The sequence below is a fragment of the Gambusia affinis genome, linkage group LG22, assembly GCF_019740435.1.
Source record: "Gambusia affinis linkage group LG22, SWU_Gaff_1.0, whole genome shotgun sequence".
Lineage (NCBI taxonomy): Eukaryota > Metazoa > Chordata > Actinopteri > Cyprinodontiformes > Poeciliidae > Gambusia > Gambusia affinis.
Window position 1 is genome coordinate 4609621 of NC_057889.1, and position 15891 is coordinate 4625511.

The 15891-nt window shown below is 36.3% G+C and overlaps 1 protein-coding gene across 1 annotated transcript in view; it reads right to left on the reverse strand.

Moving 5' to 3' along the window:
• Positions 1–1404: 1404 nt before the first annotated feature.
• Positions 1405–15891, reverse strand: part of map3k5 (mitogen-activated protein kinase kinase kinase 5) — a 69324-nt gene continuing 54837 nt past the window's right edge. The window contains exons 19-30 of the mRNA XM_044106258.1: positions 13341–13498; positions 11338–11515; positions 10345–10362; positions 9036–9213; positions 8050–8218; positions 7794–7979; positions 5911–6016; positions 4620–4863; positions 4416–4528; positions 3336–3457; positions 3174–3250; positions 1405–1826 (exon numbers count right to left, since the gene is read on the reverse strand). Of these exons, the coding sequence (XP_043962193.1) occupies positions 1766–1826; positions 3174–3250; positions 3336–3457; positions 4416–4528; positions 4620–4863; positions 5911–6016; positions 7794–7979; positions 8050–8218; positions 9036–9213; positions 10345–10362; positions 11338–11515; positions 13341–13498 (1610 nt within the window). The 3' untranslated portion in view covers positions 1405–1765. The remainder of the gene's footprint in view (positions 1827–3173; positions 3251–3335; positions 3458–4415; positions 4529–4619; positions 4864–5910; positions 6017–7793; positions 7980–8049; positions 8219–9035; positions 9214–10344; positions 10363–11337; positions 11516–13340; positions 13499–15891) is intronic.

Genomic DNA, 15891 nt, shown 5'->3' on the forward strand with positions numbered 1-15891 from the left:
AATGCATTTATTTAATATATAAATTACAGTTGTAAGTGCTCATTAAAACTTCAGTTGCACATTTAAATCATTAAATTATTTCAGTATTTATTATTTAGTCCGTATTTTGGTACCTAAAACTGTCAAAATGGCTCACTAACATTTGATTGGTCAACTTGCACAACAGTTTAACTACAGTCCAAGAACCTTATCTGTAACAAATGTGACGTAATTTAAATGTGCTGCAGGGTTAAAATGATTACATAGGATTTAACAACTTAGTTGGACGTTTAATAAAAAACATCCAAATATTTAAGTAACGGTTGGTGTTTTTATTTATACCCTTTACATATTTACATAAATTATTACATTTAAATATTCTACTATTTAAATGTAATAAATTAAATAGTACACAAATTATTAAATATAATAAATGAAACAATAAATATGACCTTAATTACTGATTGAATTGTGCCATTTTTGGCCCTTGATATAAGTGTACAATTTCCCCCTCTGGTAATAATATTGGTAAAAATATATAAATTTTTAATTTTTACAGATTTATTAGAATTGCTAATTTAAGTTGAGAAATTATTCTGAAGCCTATAACTGGCCATAGTTCTCACGCTATGGTACAGTTACTCAATACCTTTGCAACCTCTAACAATTCACTATTTTGTTACTTTTCTGGTGCTTTAAGTTGCAAACATTTAAATTTTACATCAGTGTACTATCGCCTATGAAAGCAGGGAAATGAAAATACAACATTTTACACTTTTTTCACAGCTTCAACATAAATATTTTTATTTTAACAATGACACAAAAATCTTGAATCATCTTGAATATAAAATGAAACTGACAAATTGTTCATGATTATTTCCGCCATTTGAGAGAAAATAGTTAAAAAAGATCCATAAAAGAGAAATCTGTTTTCATTTCAGAATTTTCACCACAAAATACATCAGATTCAAGGATTACAAGCAGGATATAAACACAACTGTGCCAGTGTACAACAACAGAAGCCAATGATCAGATCATGTTATATTAATGAATTACCAACTGAGTGCTACTTCCTATGACATCTGAGACTAGAAAATATAATAATTTACACGTCATTTTCCTCATTGTCTTCATAATCTAGGCTTGGTCCAATTCATATGTTTAATAATATCTTCTATAAAGTACATAAAAGTCATTCACAGATGAAGTACAACATTATTTACAAGAAGAATATATTTAGCAATAAAACTGCAAATTTGCTCCTTAAAAGGAAATGTGAAGAAAATATTTAAATAAAAAATAAAACTAAAACCAAGGAGCATGCACTGTCATGTTCCACAGTTTAATTAAATAAAATTTATTTAAATAAAGTAGTGATAAGATTTTGTGATAAAAATATTAGTATAGATGATGTTGGATGTAGTATTTTGTGTCTCAGGCGTTTTTAAAAGCGGTCAATCTCCACTTCTGTAAACGTAACAACAAGTCTGGAGAAAATGTTTTGCTAGAAACAAGCCTAACATTTCAATAATTTTGTCATTGTGGATCTGTAACAAAAACAACATTTTCTACCCAACAGTCCTATCAAAACAAGTGGCACTTTTTTTAAAAATAGGTTTAAAAATCTAAAATCCAGAATCTTGGTTTGAAAATTAGAAAAAATGTCCAGAAGGTTCTTGTGTGGTTGGAAAGCTGTCCAATAAAGGCAGGTTTTCTCTTCCTAAACGTCTGGTTGTTCCCATAAATACTGAGGTAACATCGAGGTTGGCTTCTCGTAGAAAAGGCGTCAGGCTGGTTTCTGCCTGAAGTCTGTGATGGCCTTCCATAGTTTACACAAAACTCCACCTCTGTTGAGAAACAAGAAGAGAAAAAGCTGTGAACTCAAAGGATATCGCAGCTAATACACTGAATTTAGTAAAAATCCATTATGATAATAATGCTTTCTTTAACTACTTTAATTTATTATTATACATTTGAGATTCAAGAAGTATTAAAACACGTACAACTAGCAGTCCGATTTAAAATGCTGAGTTAATAGAAAATTAATAGGAAAAAGTAACAGGACATGGTGTTAAGTTGCTTACTGCTAATTATTCTGACCAAACAAGACAAGATAAATTCACTTAGTGCAAAAACCTGAATAAGAATCAGAAAAAAAATGATGGACTGGATGAAAAAACCAAACAAAACAAAGATGTCTGTGTTTGTGCAGATGAAAATGTTCCCAGATAAGAAACAGTAAAACAAACAAACTCAAAAAACAAAAAAAATATGCAAAGCTGCTACTTGCAAACTAATCCTCAATATTTTGAAGCAAATATCAACAACACCGATAGGCAAATAATAAAACAGCTATTTAGAAGAATATTTATAGGCTAAAACGTTTAAGTGTATTCTTTAGCAAGGCCATTAGGTGGCGCCAAATATCGCTTTATAAAATTATTCATTCCTCTATAAACTTTTCCCCATTTTGTCCTTTTGCAACCACAAACTTATATGTATTTATAACAAAATAAAACAAGATTTTAAAGTACAAGATAAAGTGTTCATAGATTTCGAAATAATTTAGACATCAATGTCTAAAAACTAGGGTATTAAGCCTCATTTTAACCCTAATTCAAATGCAAAATGATCTGTGGTTGAAAACTAACAGTGTTCACAACAACCTTTACAATAAAACACGGTGAAGGCAGCATCATGCTGTAGGACTGTTTTTCTTCAGCTTAGCCAGGAGAGTCTGTTGATAAGATAAGCATGTTTCCTTTTCCTTTCACTTCTCCTATAAGTGTTAAAATGTTGAAGTTTGTGGTTGTAACAAGACGAAAAGCGATAAAGTTTGAGCGGCATGAATATAGACAAATCAGGTCCCAGGTAGCCTTAACTTCCTCATCCAGTTAGAGCTGATGAGCATAATTCACAGAAAACACAATTTCAGAGCTTTCCCCTTTATATTTGCAAATAAAGCCAATGAGCTATTGAACATCTGGTCCCAATGAGAAGAGAGGAAAGTGTAAAGTTTTTCTGTGCCAACAGAGTAAAAACCCCACGATTCACAATGATGCAACAGGCAGCTGCTGCAGCTTCACTTCTGTATTCCTGTACAGAACAGATTTAATCGTCTGCTTGTATTTCTGTGACTGAACACAGAAGTGAAACTGAGCTTTAGTTACAGTAAAGAGTGAATGTTTTACTACCTCAGTCTTAAACTCTTCAGGTCGTCTCTGGTCACATAATGAAGGATGTCATTTAAAGTATACTCCTCGTTCAGTATCTAAAGAAAAAGACAAAAAAATTAAATATTAATTTAACAACCACCTGTACCTATAATGATAAAATAAAAAGTAGAATGTCTTTACTCTGTCTATAGCGTCCTGGTCAGCTCCGGAAAGCCTCAGCCAGCCGGTCAGCTCAGGGTCTTCGTGTCTCTCTGCAGCTTCACCTCTCCAATCCTGTAAGCTTTCTGACACAGTGGGGGGTTCTAGAGCACAGAAAGTTTTTGCATTTATTTAAAAAAAACATACCCAAGAAGATGTTTCTAAAACTAAATGATAAAGCTTGCTATTCAAAAGGTGACCTGTTCTGCTTCCTTGGACAGATTTGGATTGGTTTATGAGCGAAACAAAACATGTTCATTACATCTTTTCAACGAAATATGAGATTTTAGTTTTGAGCTCTTCTCAGAATGAGCTGTTTTAGGTCCTCTGTCACTTTAATCCAAATAAGCTGCTGCTGGCCACGCCCCCAAATCAACATTAATACTCGCATGTGAAAATGGCTGTAAACAAATGTGCAATTATACAGCTGTGCATCTTTGATAAGCAGAAGTGGAGCCTCCTGCACAACCAACAAGAATGCAGCAAGTGGTTTTTGGATTGTAAATCAACAACAAAACAATTGTCTTTTTCAGTAGCCATTGTACAGCACTTACAGCAGTAAAACTAGCAGATCAAATGTGTTAAAACTTTGCTTGGGTTGCTAGGTGATGGGCAGAGCTCGACTGGGGTTGCTAGGTAACAGGGCAGTTCCTACTGATTTGTGACGTTACATTCGGAAGGTTTTGAAATGGCTCATTTTCCAGACACCAACAATCTTTCTAGTGCTTGAACTGTTGAACTGTTTTTAGAAGCAGTTTAGACCCAAATGGAGGAAGTAAAACAAAACATTTGTCTTGTCTTTAAATTTTGCATAAACATTTAAACCTGTGTGCGAAATCAGCAAAGTGTTAGTTTGAAGGAAGCCAATTGATTAAGTTCAACAGAAAGTCAGGAAATATGTGATATAGTCTGAAATCCTCCAATTTGCACCTCCTGAAGGTGATAAGAAAGTGCCATCTTTATGTGTATGGACGTGTAAAATAACACTTTTATTAAACTGTCTCCACATCTTTTGCACGTTGAACCACAGCCAGACTGTGTTGGTTTCATTAAAGCGCAGACCTGCAGGCTCAGAGCGCATCCTCAGCAGTCGGATCTCCTGCTCTCTCTCCTCCAGCACTTGTTGCAGGATGGCCTGATACTCTCTCTCCTTCTGCAGCAGCTCTTCTAGCAGCCTGCAGTCAACCAGGGAGACAGAAACACACAGGAGATTTATTTTAGGAGACAACGACCAGAACAGTCATGGTATCAGGTATCGGTGTCTACCTGTTGGTCTCCAGCTTCATGCGGCCCAGCTCCATGTTCACGGATCGCTGCGCATTGTGGGACTCGTGGGAGACGGTGGAACTGAGCGTGCTCACGCCGGACGTGGCCACCGTGTCGTCCTGGGCGACGACGGCGGGCGCGCGGCTCTGGTGGGTGGAGTTTCTGACGGGCTCCGCGTCGTCGTCGAAGTCGTCCTGGTCGGCCGCGTCGCTTTCTGAGGCCAGGCTGAAGTGAGGCCTCAGCTCTGAAAGCAAGACAGAACCTCCTGTTGACTAAACAAGCAACGAGATGGAAACGTTGCTGCTTTTCTGGTTGCTCTGATTTTGTTAAGCTGGAATTCAGAAGTAGAGAGTTTATTTCTCTTCCTTCATAAGGCTGATAGGAGTTCTAGTTTTTCTTAATCTAATTACAGCATATTTATTTTTAGAAATTGGATGTTTTGCGAGTACTTCAAGTTTGTGAACAAAATCATTAATTAATTAAAAGAAAATAAACAGTTTCAGTTCCAGCATCTTTAGTCCTGTAATACAACTAAAACTTTTTTGAATACATTAAGAAATACATTAAAAGATGCAAATAAATAACTAAATTCCTTTTTAATTTAAGAAAATAAACATTTTATTGCTTAATCTGAACCAAATGAAGCTAAAACTTTGCAGTTTGAGTAGTCTTAACTAAGACATATTTACAGACAAAAGTGTTTTATCTTAAATGCGAAATGTGTTTATTTTTATACAGTTTTGGCTAAATTACTGCCTGAATCTGTAACCCCAGTTAATAATTAATCAGTGACCCAATTAGTTGACAATTATTTCAATAATTAATTAATCAAAATTAACTGGATTAACCCTAAAACATGTTTCTGTTATGCTTAAAAGTTACCAGTAAGTTTTGTCTTATTTCAAGTGAACTAAGATATTTGCCCTATAAAATTATTTGGTAAGATTTTGTGTTTTTGCAGTGCAAGCAGAAAAGGAAAAGCCAAAGCAAATATAGTTTTCTTAGACCAATTACAGATATCACTCTGTAATGTTTTAGCAAACTGTTAATCGCTTTTTATAAGCTTTTTATAGCTTTTTATATGTGTGAGCTAAATATTCATTTAAAATCTGAGTGTCTTTCTCCATGTATTCCCTGAATATGAAGCATTTTAGCTTCCTCTTTCCTTATTCGTGCTCTGAGCTGAGCTCTGAGGCCAAACAGCTCACATATCCATCAGTAGGATGTGGCCAGCAGCAGGCTGGCTCTAACTCGATTAGAGGGTTTCTGCTCGAGACGCCGCGGATGCTACCTGGCACCAGGATGGTGATGGCGGTCTGCACGGCTTTCCGGATGATGTTGTCCAGAGCGAACATCCAGTGAGGCTTGATGTTGTGGGTTCGCAGCACTTTGTTCACCTGGAAATGTCAAGATTTGCATATTCAGAACACACTGCAAAAACTCAAAATCTTACCTAATATTTCTGGTCTAGTTTATGGTGCAAATATCTTTGTACATTTAACTTACAAATAACTTTTAACCAGATTGCAGAGTTTCTTTAATTCTTTAATATCGATGAAAAAGTTCTAGTTCTACAGGAATATTATAACACTTATAACATGGGAACAACGTCTTGTTAGAAGTGAAATAATCTGCCATTGGAACTAGAACTGGGTTGCTAGGTGACGGGCTGGGCTTGGCTGGCGTTGCTAGGTAACGGCACCAATGGAACTAGAACTTTTTCACTTTTCACTGACTTCTCACAAGCATTTTGCTGAAAACTTCCTTTAAAGTTAGTTTAGTCTAAATACCAAGTATTTCTGGTTTAAATACTTGGCTAAATTACCGCTGAAATCTGTAACCCCAGAAATACTTGACCAGAAATACTTGGTAAGATTTTGTGTTTTTGCAGTGTATACCATCTTTAAGTTTATGAAACACTGCAAAATCACAAAATAATATCTAATAATAATAATAATAATCTAATAATATCATTTTTAAAAATATTTTCATCCAAACTTGACGACCAGCAGGAGGCGTCAGAGCTCCACCTTCTGCTTTAGGTTATGCAATGCCGCTCACTAATATGAAAACAACAACTTGCTCATGTGTCGTTTCATCTACATTTCTAAAGGGGAGAGAGCAGATGAGCCTATTTGCAGAAGGCTCAATTACTCCTGGCAGATCCTCTTTTCTCACTGAAGTATTTTTCAGATTTCTGTCTGAAATCTGTGCAGAATTGGAGGAGAGTAAAGAGGCAGCTTGTTGCTGAATGCAGCAGATGTAGAAGGCATGAAACATTCACACCAACGTGTTCAGAGGTTGACAGAAAGGCGAGAGGCACCTCTGGATAATAGGCAGGAAATCACATGACTGTGGCTCAGAAGAATGGGAAACTGGTTTTTAGGTCTTAGAAATAGAAATTACATTTTACAACCACTAACTTCAATGTGTTTTATTTTTTGGATCATATTGCAAAAGCAAACAAAAAGAAAGTAATGCATAATAGGACTGAAAAGATCAATCGTGATTAATCAATTTTTAAAATAATCGTCAAACAATTTAGTAATCAATTAAAAGGCCAATACTGTGCAAACAAATAAATACATTTTCCATTTAAGATTTACAATCATTCTTTTAGCTTCACCTAGTTCAAATTATTTTATTTATTTTTATTTAAAAATAATAATAAAGAATTTTTTTTCCCCACCAGGGGGGCTTTTTGTGGCTCTAGTGTCCCTTATATGAAAATAGGCTGACAGGAAAGGGGGAAAGGACATGCGGCGAATGTCACCGGGTTCAGGAATCGAACCCTCGACGGCCGCGTCAAGGACTGAAGGCCTCCATACGTGGGTCGCGCTACCCTCTACAGCACGTCCCAATAATAAAAATTTGAATCATTTTTAAATAAAAATATTAATATTCAATTAATCATTTTTATTTTAAATGCAAACGGTATATATATGTTTTACACAGTTTTGCCTCAATTGCTGCTCTTGAATAGGTTGTTTTTTTCCACTAAAAAGCCTTTTTATTGAGTCTGTATAATCCAGTGGACAATTATTTCAATAATCGATTGATTACGATTAATCCAATTAATCATTTCAGCCCAGAAATTAAGTGTCTGAGTTGTTTTAGTTTGGGCGGAAAGCTTGAGATGAATTGTGTGTTATGTGCCGTGTTGAGCAGACTCACAGCGTCCTGGAAGCTGAACAGCACCACCTGCAGCTGGCTGATGGCGGTGCTGTCGAAGTCCAGCTCCAGCTTGAGCTGCGACAAGGTGGTGGCGATGATTTTCCTGTCAGCCACACGGACAAAGTCGGCCAAACTCACGACGAGGGTGGAGATGTGCTGAGCCTTCAGCTTCATTTCCTCAGAGCCCTGAAAGTCAATTTGAGTCATTAAATCAGATGCTGGTATTTTCTTCCTGAGGTTTTCGTCGACCACCCACCTGCGTGAGAGCCTCCATCAGGTTTCCCACGACCTTGTCCTGGTCCTCGGTCAGGATGCGGTTCAGGGTGGCCCGCCTCTCGCTGTCCTTCCGGAGCATGAAGAACCCGGTGTCTTTCTCATCAGGAGACGGAGGTGCGCTGTGGTCCTCGAAGTTTTCCACCGGAATGCTGAGAATAACGTTTGAAAACGTAGTTTTAAAATCATAATTTCATTAGACAGGTGCTCCACGTGCCTCTCTAGAATATACTCCATAGGCGCCGGAACCACTGGCCCCCCATTTTACGGCCCTGGCCGTCCGCTGGTACCGGCGGACATTCACACAGGCTGCACACAACTCTGACAATCTGACTGACATCTCTCTGTGTTTATATGCAGACAGCGATAAAACCAATATGGCAGATTATTTAACTTATTTAAATTAAATAATGTGCCACTTTACTAATACTTTTGAATTCAATATTAAGGTAATGACTACATCGAGTTTGAATGAAAAGCTTCATAAAAATCTATTTTAGGACATACACTGCAAAAACAGAAAATCTTTTTATGTATTTTAGGTCTAGTTTCAAGTGCAAATATTTTAGTCCACTTACAAAAAAACAAAAAAACTTACAAGTAACACGAGCTTGTTTCATGTAAAAAATCTTCTTAATATTGATAGAAAGTACTAGTTACATTGGCAGATTATTTCATTTATATCATGGGAAAAATGTCTTCTGATAAATGAAATAATCTGATAAATGAAATAATCTGATAAATGAAATAATCTGATAAATGAAATAATCTGCCAGTTTCTCATCAATATTATTTAGTTTTGTCTCATTTCAGGTTTGCTAAAATATTTGTGCTGGAAACTATTTGTGTTTTTTGCAGTGTTTATGTTAAAACTGTCTACATTTGACCTCAGGAGGTCATTAGAGGTCATTTCTTTTCAAAGGAGAAAGGAGTCGCTCCGACCCCGTTGACCCGGTCCAGTTACTCTACCTGAGAAAAAGCGGCCTCTGCCCCTTGAAGTCTCTCTCGCTGTAGCACTTGACGCTGGGCTTGAAGCTGAACGGGTTCGTGTTGAGGTCGTTGTCGGGAGAGACGGAGCCGTACTCGCTGCTGCTGCTGGTGTCCTCCACCACCACCGGCACCGGCAGGGAGATGCTGCGCAGGTACTCTGAAGGACGAAACGAAGGTGAACACACTCCAAAAACTTACACACAACAAACATTCTGAACTGTAATCAAAAACATCTGCTTAAGTTTAAGGAAACACCTGTTATTCTGTATAAGAAACGCCTCGAACACTGCAAAAAATTAAATATTAAGTATTTTTAGTTCAGATGTGCACATTTGTCTCATCAGTGCAGGTAGATGATGAAGATGGAAACTTTTTTTCAGATTCAATCAAATAAGTCCAAATAAATTTGCCATTCTTTCAATAAAGAAAACATGCAAAATGCTTTTGAAGTTTAGGGTCAAATTCACTTCCTACAAAAAATAAATCTAAATATTTTCTTTGTTTAAAATATTTTATGCTTTGTTTATTGTTGAGCAGGAACGGTTTATTCTCAATAAAACTTTTAGTGTTTTAGTTTGAAAAGAAGAAAAGTTCATCCTACAAGTAGTTTTGAGTCGATGATTTTGGCCCATAAAACAAAAAGTTTGGACACCCCCGGTTAAGTTTCTGGTGCAAATATCTAAGTACAGTTGAAATAAGACAAAACTAACTTAAAAGTAACTTTTCAGCAAGATATAAGAGATTATTTTAAGTGAATAATTCCTTCATATTGTTGAAAAAAATTATAGTTTATGGGCAGATTATCCCATTTATAACATGGGAAACATTTCATGCTCTAAGTGAAATAATCTGCCAATAAAACAAATACTTTTTCAGATAAGGACTTGTTGACTTAAATAAAGCTCCTATAAAAAGTTTCTTGTAAGTTAGTTTAATACTTGGTAATATTTTCTCTTTTTGCAGGAAAGAGAATAATTTTATTGAGGAAGGACAAGCAGGCAGACATCTATTGTGACTTTGTTTCACGTTTATGAAGACTGGTTGTATCTTCACACATCTTGAAGCAAATTACAGCAAATGATTTCACTTTACAAGCATCTTATAAACACTCGAATGTGGAAAAAGTTGCTGAAAGCCTATTTCAGGTTCTTGGAAAGTGGGGGAGTCGAAGAGAGTGGAAGGAACAGAAATGTAAACTGTGGTTAAGACGCTGGTTTAGACTGAGCAGATGTTCCATGCAACTGAAATCCAGTTAAAAGTAGAACATTTAGTGGTAAATGTGTCTCACCTGATCCAGATGAAGGAGCTGCAGGGAGGAAGCAGAAATTTTAGTGTTAGAAGTTTCATTAGAAGAAAACAGGACAGGATTAAATATTTCCAAACGGTGCAGCTTTAAAGCCGTTTTCTAATCTTCTGCACTGGAGACGAGGCACATGATGCAAACCTGGATGCAAACCTCCAGAGATTTTAGACTGAGCTTAAATTCACATGAAATACAAGGGAGGAAGGATGTGGCTACAGATCTGAACAACTGTTGCTTGAGAAGGAGTTATCTACAGGAGGAGCAATTGTCATAAACTTGATTTGTGGTTCATCTTTGGGCTTAACGCAGAATTTATTTCTGCATCTGCAGGTTGAAGTTGCACAAAATTGTTTTGTTTGGTTCAATTCTTGTTTTTCAGACATTTTCTACTAGGCAATGTTTTTTGAAAACCTTCTTTTAATCTTTACATCTAAGCCTCCCTATAATGATATTTTTACACTGGTAGATTTAGGAACAAAATGGAAACATTTGTTACATTTTCAGCTGCTGCAGATTGCTTTCACGTTGCTCTTTTGTCAAACAAACCAAACCCTCTGAAAAACCTGTTCCCTCTGTCGCCTGTGGTGGCGCTGCAGCAAGAACTACTGCTATAGCTTGTGTTTTTTTTAACCAAAGACAAAAAGGAAATCCTGCTAAAACCCGACGCCACTCCATTTTTGTTTACATTTTGTGAAAAAGGACATTGTACTCATGTCGTCTTCAGATGTTTTTATGTCGTTTCCTTCAGCAGTTGTTAATGTGGCGCCCCCAGAGGCGAGGAGGAGAACAGGTGTGTTAATGTTTGAATCAGTTGATGCAGTGTGAAAGCAAACCGCAGCAGCAGAATATGCAACAAATGTTACAAGTTTGCTCCCTAATTGAACCGAGTCTACTGGACTATCAGGTGTTTAAACACCCTAAAGATCCATATTTAAGGCTAAGTCTTTAGCTAGCCAGAACTTGGCGGATCATACAAACCTGTGAGGCTCGTCCTGCTCTTCTTCCGGCGGCTGGTGACGGTGAGGAACTCGTCGGTGAGCAGGTCAACGGCAGTGGAGCGCCGATCCGGGTCGGGCTCAAAGCAGCGCAGGATGAACGCTTTGGCCTCTGGCGACATCGTATCTGGGATTTCTGGATGGATCTTGAACATACCGACCTGCAAAAGAAGGTCAGAAAATCTAATCCGGTACGGTGTATGTTTCAGAAATTAACCATGTTAGTAACGGAGAAAATTTCAGAGGAAAACAAAGTCAGTACTACAAAAACTATTCCTTTCATTAAGCCTCAAGTTTGTTGATTTGGGTTTAGATGAAGATGAGAGAAAAAATAACATGATGTTTGGCTTCAGTCCTTAAAATGAGCCCAATTATTTATTTTTTTCCCTTTTTAAAAGGTACAATAGGTACACATTATGCCTTCTTTATAGATTCACTGTTCTTCAATTAAATCCCATCATATGGAAAATTCCCCAGTTGGGAGTTTTTACATGAGCACCATAATGATTTCCAGACACCCAACAAGTCGCCTCCATTGTCCTTAATGGGATACACGTGGTTAGGAAAAACAATTCGCTGCTTTGGTGAGCTTTAACTTTCCATCCACAGCAGATACGCCATTTAAACTCACAGAATAAATAAAAAACGAAGAAAGAAAAGGCTCTGCAGCTTGTTCCTCCCTGGAGGCCACATGTCTGTTTGTGTTCAAACAAACATTTGGGCTCGATCGTGTTGCAGCCCACAGGTGGTAACACAATGCAAGTGCAAAATATCTGATTCACTTATTATTTGTTACACTTTCCAACCAGCATCTTCACAAGGTTTTTTTGTATTTGTTCTGGGTTTGATGCACACATTTACATCAAAATATCTCTCCTTCTGAATGGCTGAACATTCCCATACTGATAAAATGAAAGTGAATATTTGATTTAGCTTTTCTTCTTAACTTTCAGACTTAGATAACATATTTTTCTTTTGATTGATAGACTCCTTTCTCCATTTAAAGACCGACTGAGATCTGGTAATTATCGTCTGGCTTTATGTCAGTTTATGCTGCACCTTCTCAGGTAACACTGCGTGTGATTTTCTGAAGTGTAAAAATAGCAGCTTTTAGTCTGGGAGCTTGTATTTCACTTTCAGTGCAGTTATTTTACAGACCAACAAACAGGGCAAACTGGTTTCAGGAGCCGATGCATTAAAGCGATTATGATGACAACAGGAAGGTGCCGATGTGACGTTAACCAGAGGCAACAAAGTAGATTATGAAAAGGATTGCATGCAAAGGTGTGAACTACTTGATGTTCTAGAAGATAATTATGAGTCAGCAAATAAGATAAATATTTCAAAAACAACAAAAAATTAAAAAAATTCAGTTGTTTTAGTTTTCCAGGATGTACAAAACAGACACATATTAAAAAGCCCAAAATAATTAGTAAATGGCTCGTATTTGTATAAATTTATCATAGCAGGCCTTAAGAGTCCTTTACTGCAATTATGAGGTTTTATTGCTGCAGGCGCCGTACAATGGCTGCTGGAAAAGACAGGTGTTTTGTTGTTGATTTACCATCCAGAAACCACTTGCTGCATTCTTGGTTGTGCAGGAGGCTCTACTGTTGCACTTCAAAGAAGTGCGGCTGCATAATTGCGGCTCTGTCTGCAGCCATTTTCATGTATAAGTGTAAACGTTGAGTTAGTGGGCGTGGCCAGCAGCAGCTCGTTTAGATTTAAAGTGACAGAGCCCTAGAACAGCTCATTCTGAAATAATCTCAAAAGAAGCAGAACTAACCAGTCTAAAATCTGACTAGGAATGATTTTGTATAAAACATTTTATGAATGGGATGATTTCATTTCTGAGCAAAATCTGATTCTACTTCAGATAAAAATCATACAGAAATGTAGAAAATACTGACCTGCAGTACTTCAGTGTGGTCCCAGTTGTTTATAGTACCATCACTACAATCTATTTCAGCTGCTAACGTTTCTCACCTTGAACATGGCAGCTTGTGGTTCTCCAAGCTCATAAAACGGCGGTTTTCCAGTTGCCATCTCTATGATGGTGCAGCCCAACGACCAGATGTCTGCCGGTTTGCCGTATCCTCTTGGGCCTTTGTCTATAATTTCAGGGGCCATATACTGCAACGTGCCTGAAGAAGAAATTACAGACAGATGATAAAGTTTTGCTCTGTTTTACTGTACAGACTCAATAAATAAGCAGCTTATGAAAATAATCAAATCCCTGGAACCTTTTTACACCACAATAAACTTCTAAGTATTTCATTGGGATTTTAAGTGATGGTTCAACAAAAAGTGAAGTAGAAGGTGAACTTTTACAAATAAAACTCTGAAAAGTGTGGCTTACATTTGTATTTGGTTTCCCTTTATCTTAATAATCCTAACAAAATCCAGTGCAAACTGTTTAAATCTCCTAGTAAACTAAAAATTTAGTTGCAGTAACCCTAAAGAACTAATCATAAACTTAAGTTCCACTAAAACACGACAACAACACGATATTTAGCAGAAACTAACGTTAAAGCGCCAACTTTGATTATAATTATATGGACATTGAAATTATAATTTACATGTTTTACATCTTTTTCTCCATTGCCTGGATTATATTTTGTTCCTGCACGTTTCTTGTTTGAAATAAAGTTATTGGGAAAATAAAAAGAGGTAGAAATTGTAAGGAAAAGAAACGGAACTACAATCTTCATCCCCTTCAAAATAAGAGCATGGATATAAATGTGTAAAGTTTATATTCTTAACAGTCAATAAGCAAAACTTCAAATGTTGAACTTTATTCGGATAAAGGTTTACAAAACAGCCAAATAAATAATTAATTTCAAATTTGGACCATAACTACATAAACAAATATACTAGTGCAGGTAAAAAAATAAATAAACAAATGAATGAATAAAAACAAATCTCCCATGAAGCACCTTTTATTACCCATTTATTAATTGGTTAGTCCAAAAAAAAAATAACAGATCAGCCCTACACTGTATTGATGTTAATTATAGCAGATTTTAGATATGTTGATGTTAAAAGTATTTTTTAGCTGCAGATGCATATTTACTACAATATGATTGCTTTTTATGCAATAAAATTTTACTTCACTGATTAAAAAAGGAATTGAATTGTTTATTTGCATCCTTTAATGTATTTCTAATATTTTATGTAAAAAGGCTTATATTGTAAAATGAAAAATCTGCAGAATGTGTCATTTCTTATCCGATTAATCGTCAGAATAATCGATTAATCGATTGCTAAAATGATCATTTGTTGCAGTCCTTGAGGTTTGTTTTTGCAAAATGAAAAAGTTTAAGGGATGCGAGTACTTTTTCAAAGCAAAGTATTACTTTCTGGTCTGCAAAAGGCTACAAATGATAAACTAACAGCGCATCAGGTAAAGAAAAGTCATTACTGTGTGAAAGAACTGATGTAAACACCAAAAATAGCTTCTATTAGAGATAATCACAAACTAACTCAGCTCTGAAGTGATGCCACGGTTCCTGAAAGTCTCCATTCAGAGCCTTGTGTGAAATAACAGCTAAGAGTCTCTAATCCCGACTCTAAAGAAAGATTTTCTCATCCCAGCTGAAAGGACTCCTTTGTTCTATTAATAACCTGCTTATTTGCTGCTTTAAGCAGTCTGTGCATTCAGCTAAAAACAGCCGCTGACGCATTTATAGAAGGCGTGGGCTGCTACAGCGAGGAGAAGCCCAGTTTCCCAAAAGAGTCCCACCTTTCAGGTGAGTCCCTGTCTGCTCCAGATGGTCTAATTCATGAGGTCAAACTGAGCCACACTTGGCTGCTTTTGTGTTGACACAATCCTGCTTGATCTGACCACAGGCTGCAGCCCAGAGTCTCCAAATAGTAACAGGCGGCTATTTTTAAGGACATAGCTGGCAGTTCAGATGAGGAACAAAAGATTAACCCTTTAGAAAGGGACACAACATCTCACCAAGTATTTTTGATCCAGCTTTCTGTGCAAATATGATTCAAGTTTAAATTTTTAGCAAGATATACGAGCCTACTTTAAGTCAGTAATCAATAAATATTGATTAAAAAAAAGTACTAGTTTAACTGGCAGATTATTTCACGTTCATGTTTTAAGTAAAATAGTGGTACTAGTCCTTTAATTAAATCAATATTAAGGCATTATTGACTTAAACACGCTCCTATATGTTGCTTAAAAATGACTTATTTTCAGAGTTGGAGAGTAACCAGTTACATTTACTCAGTTACATTTATGTGAATAACTTTTTGGGAAAAAAAAATTACTTTTAGGAGTATTTCTATTAGGCTGTATTTCTTACATGTACTTCAGTAACTTTATTATGAATTATCTACGGAAGAATATAAGTGCCACTGAAAAGAAAAAAATACAAAACAAAAAAGAATTCTGACTTTTGATCGCAGAAGATTAAAGTCACAATTCTAACCAACAAAAAAGAAAAAAAATCATTCAAAAAATGTGAATACTTTTATTTTCAGTGGCACTAATCCTCTTCCGTAGGTATGTCATAATAAGATTACT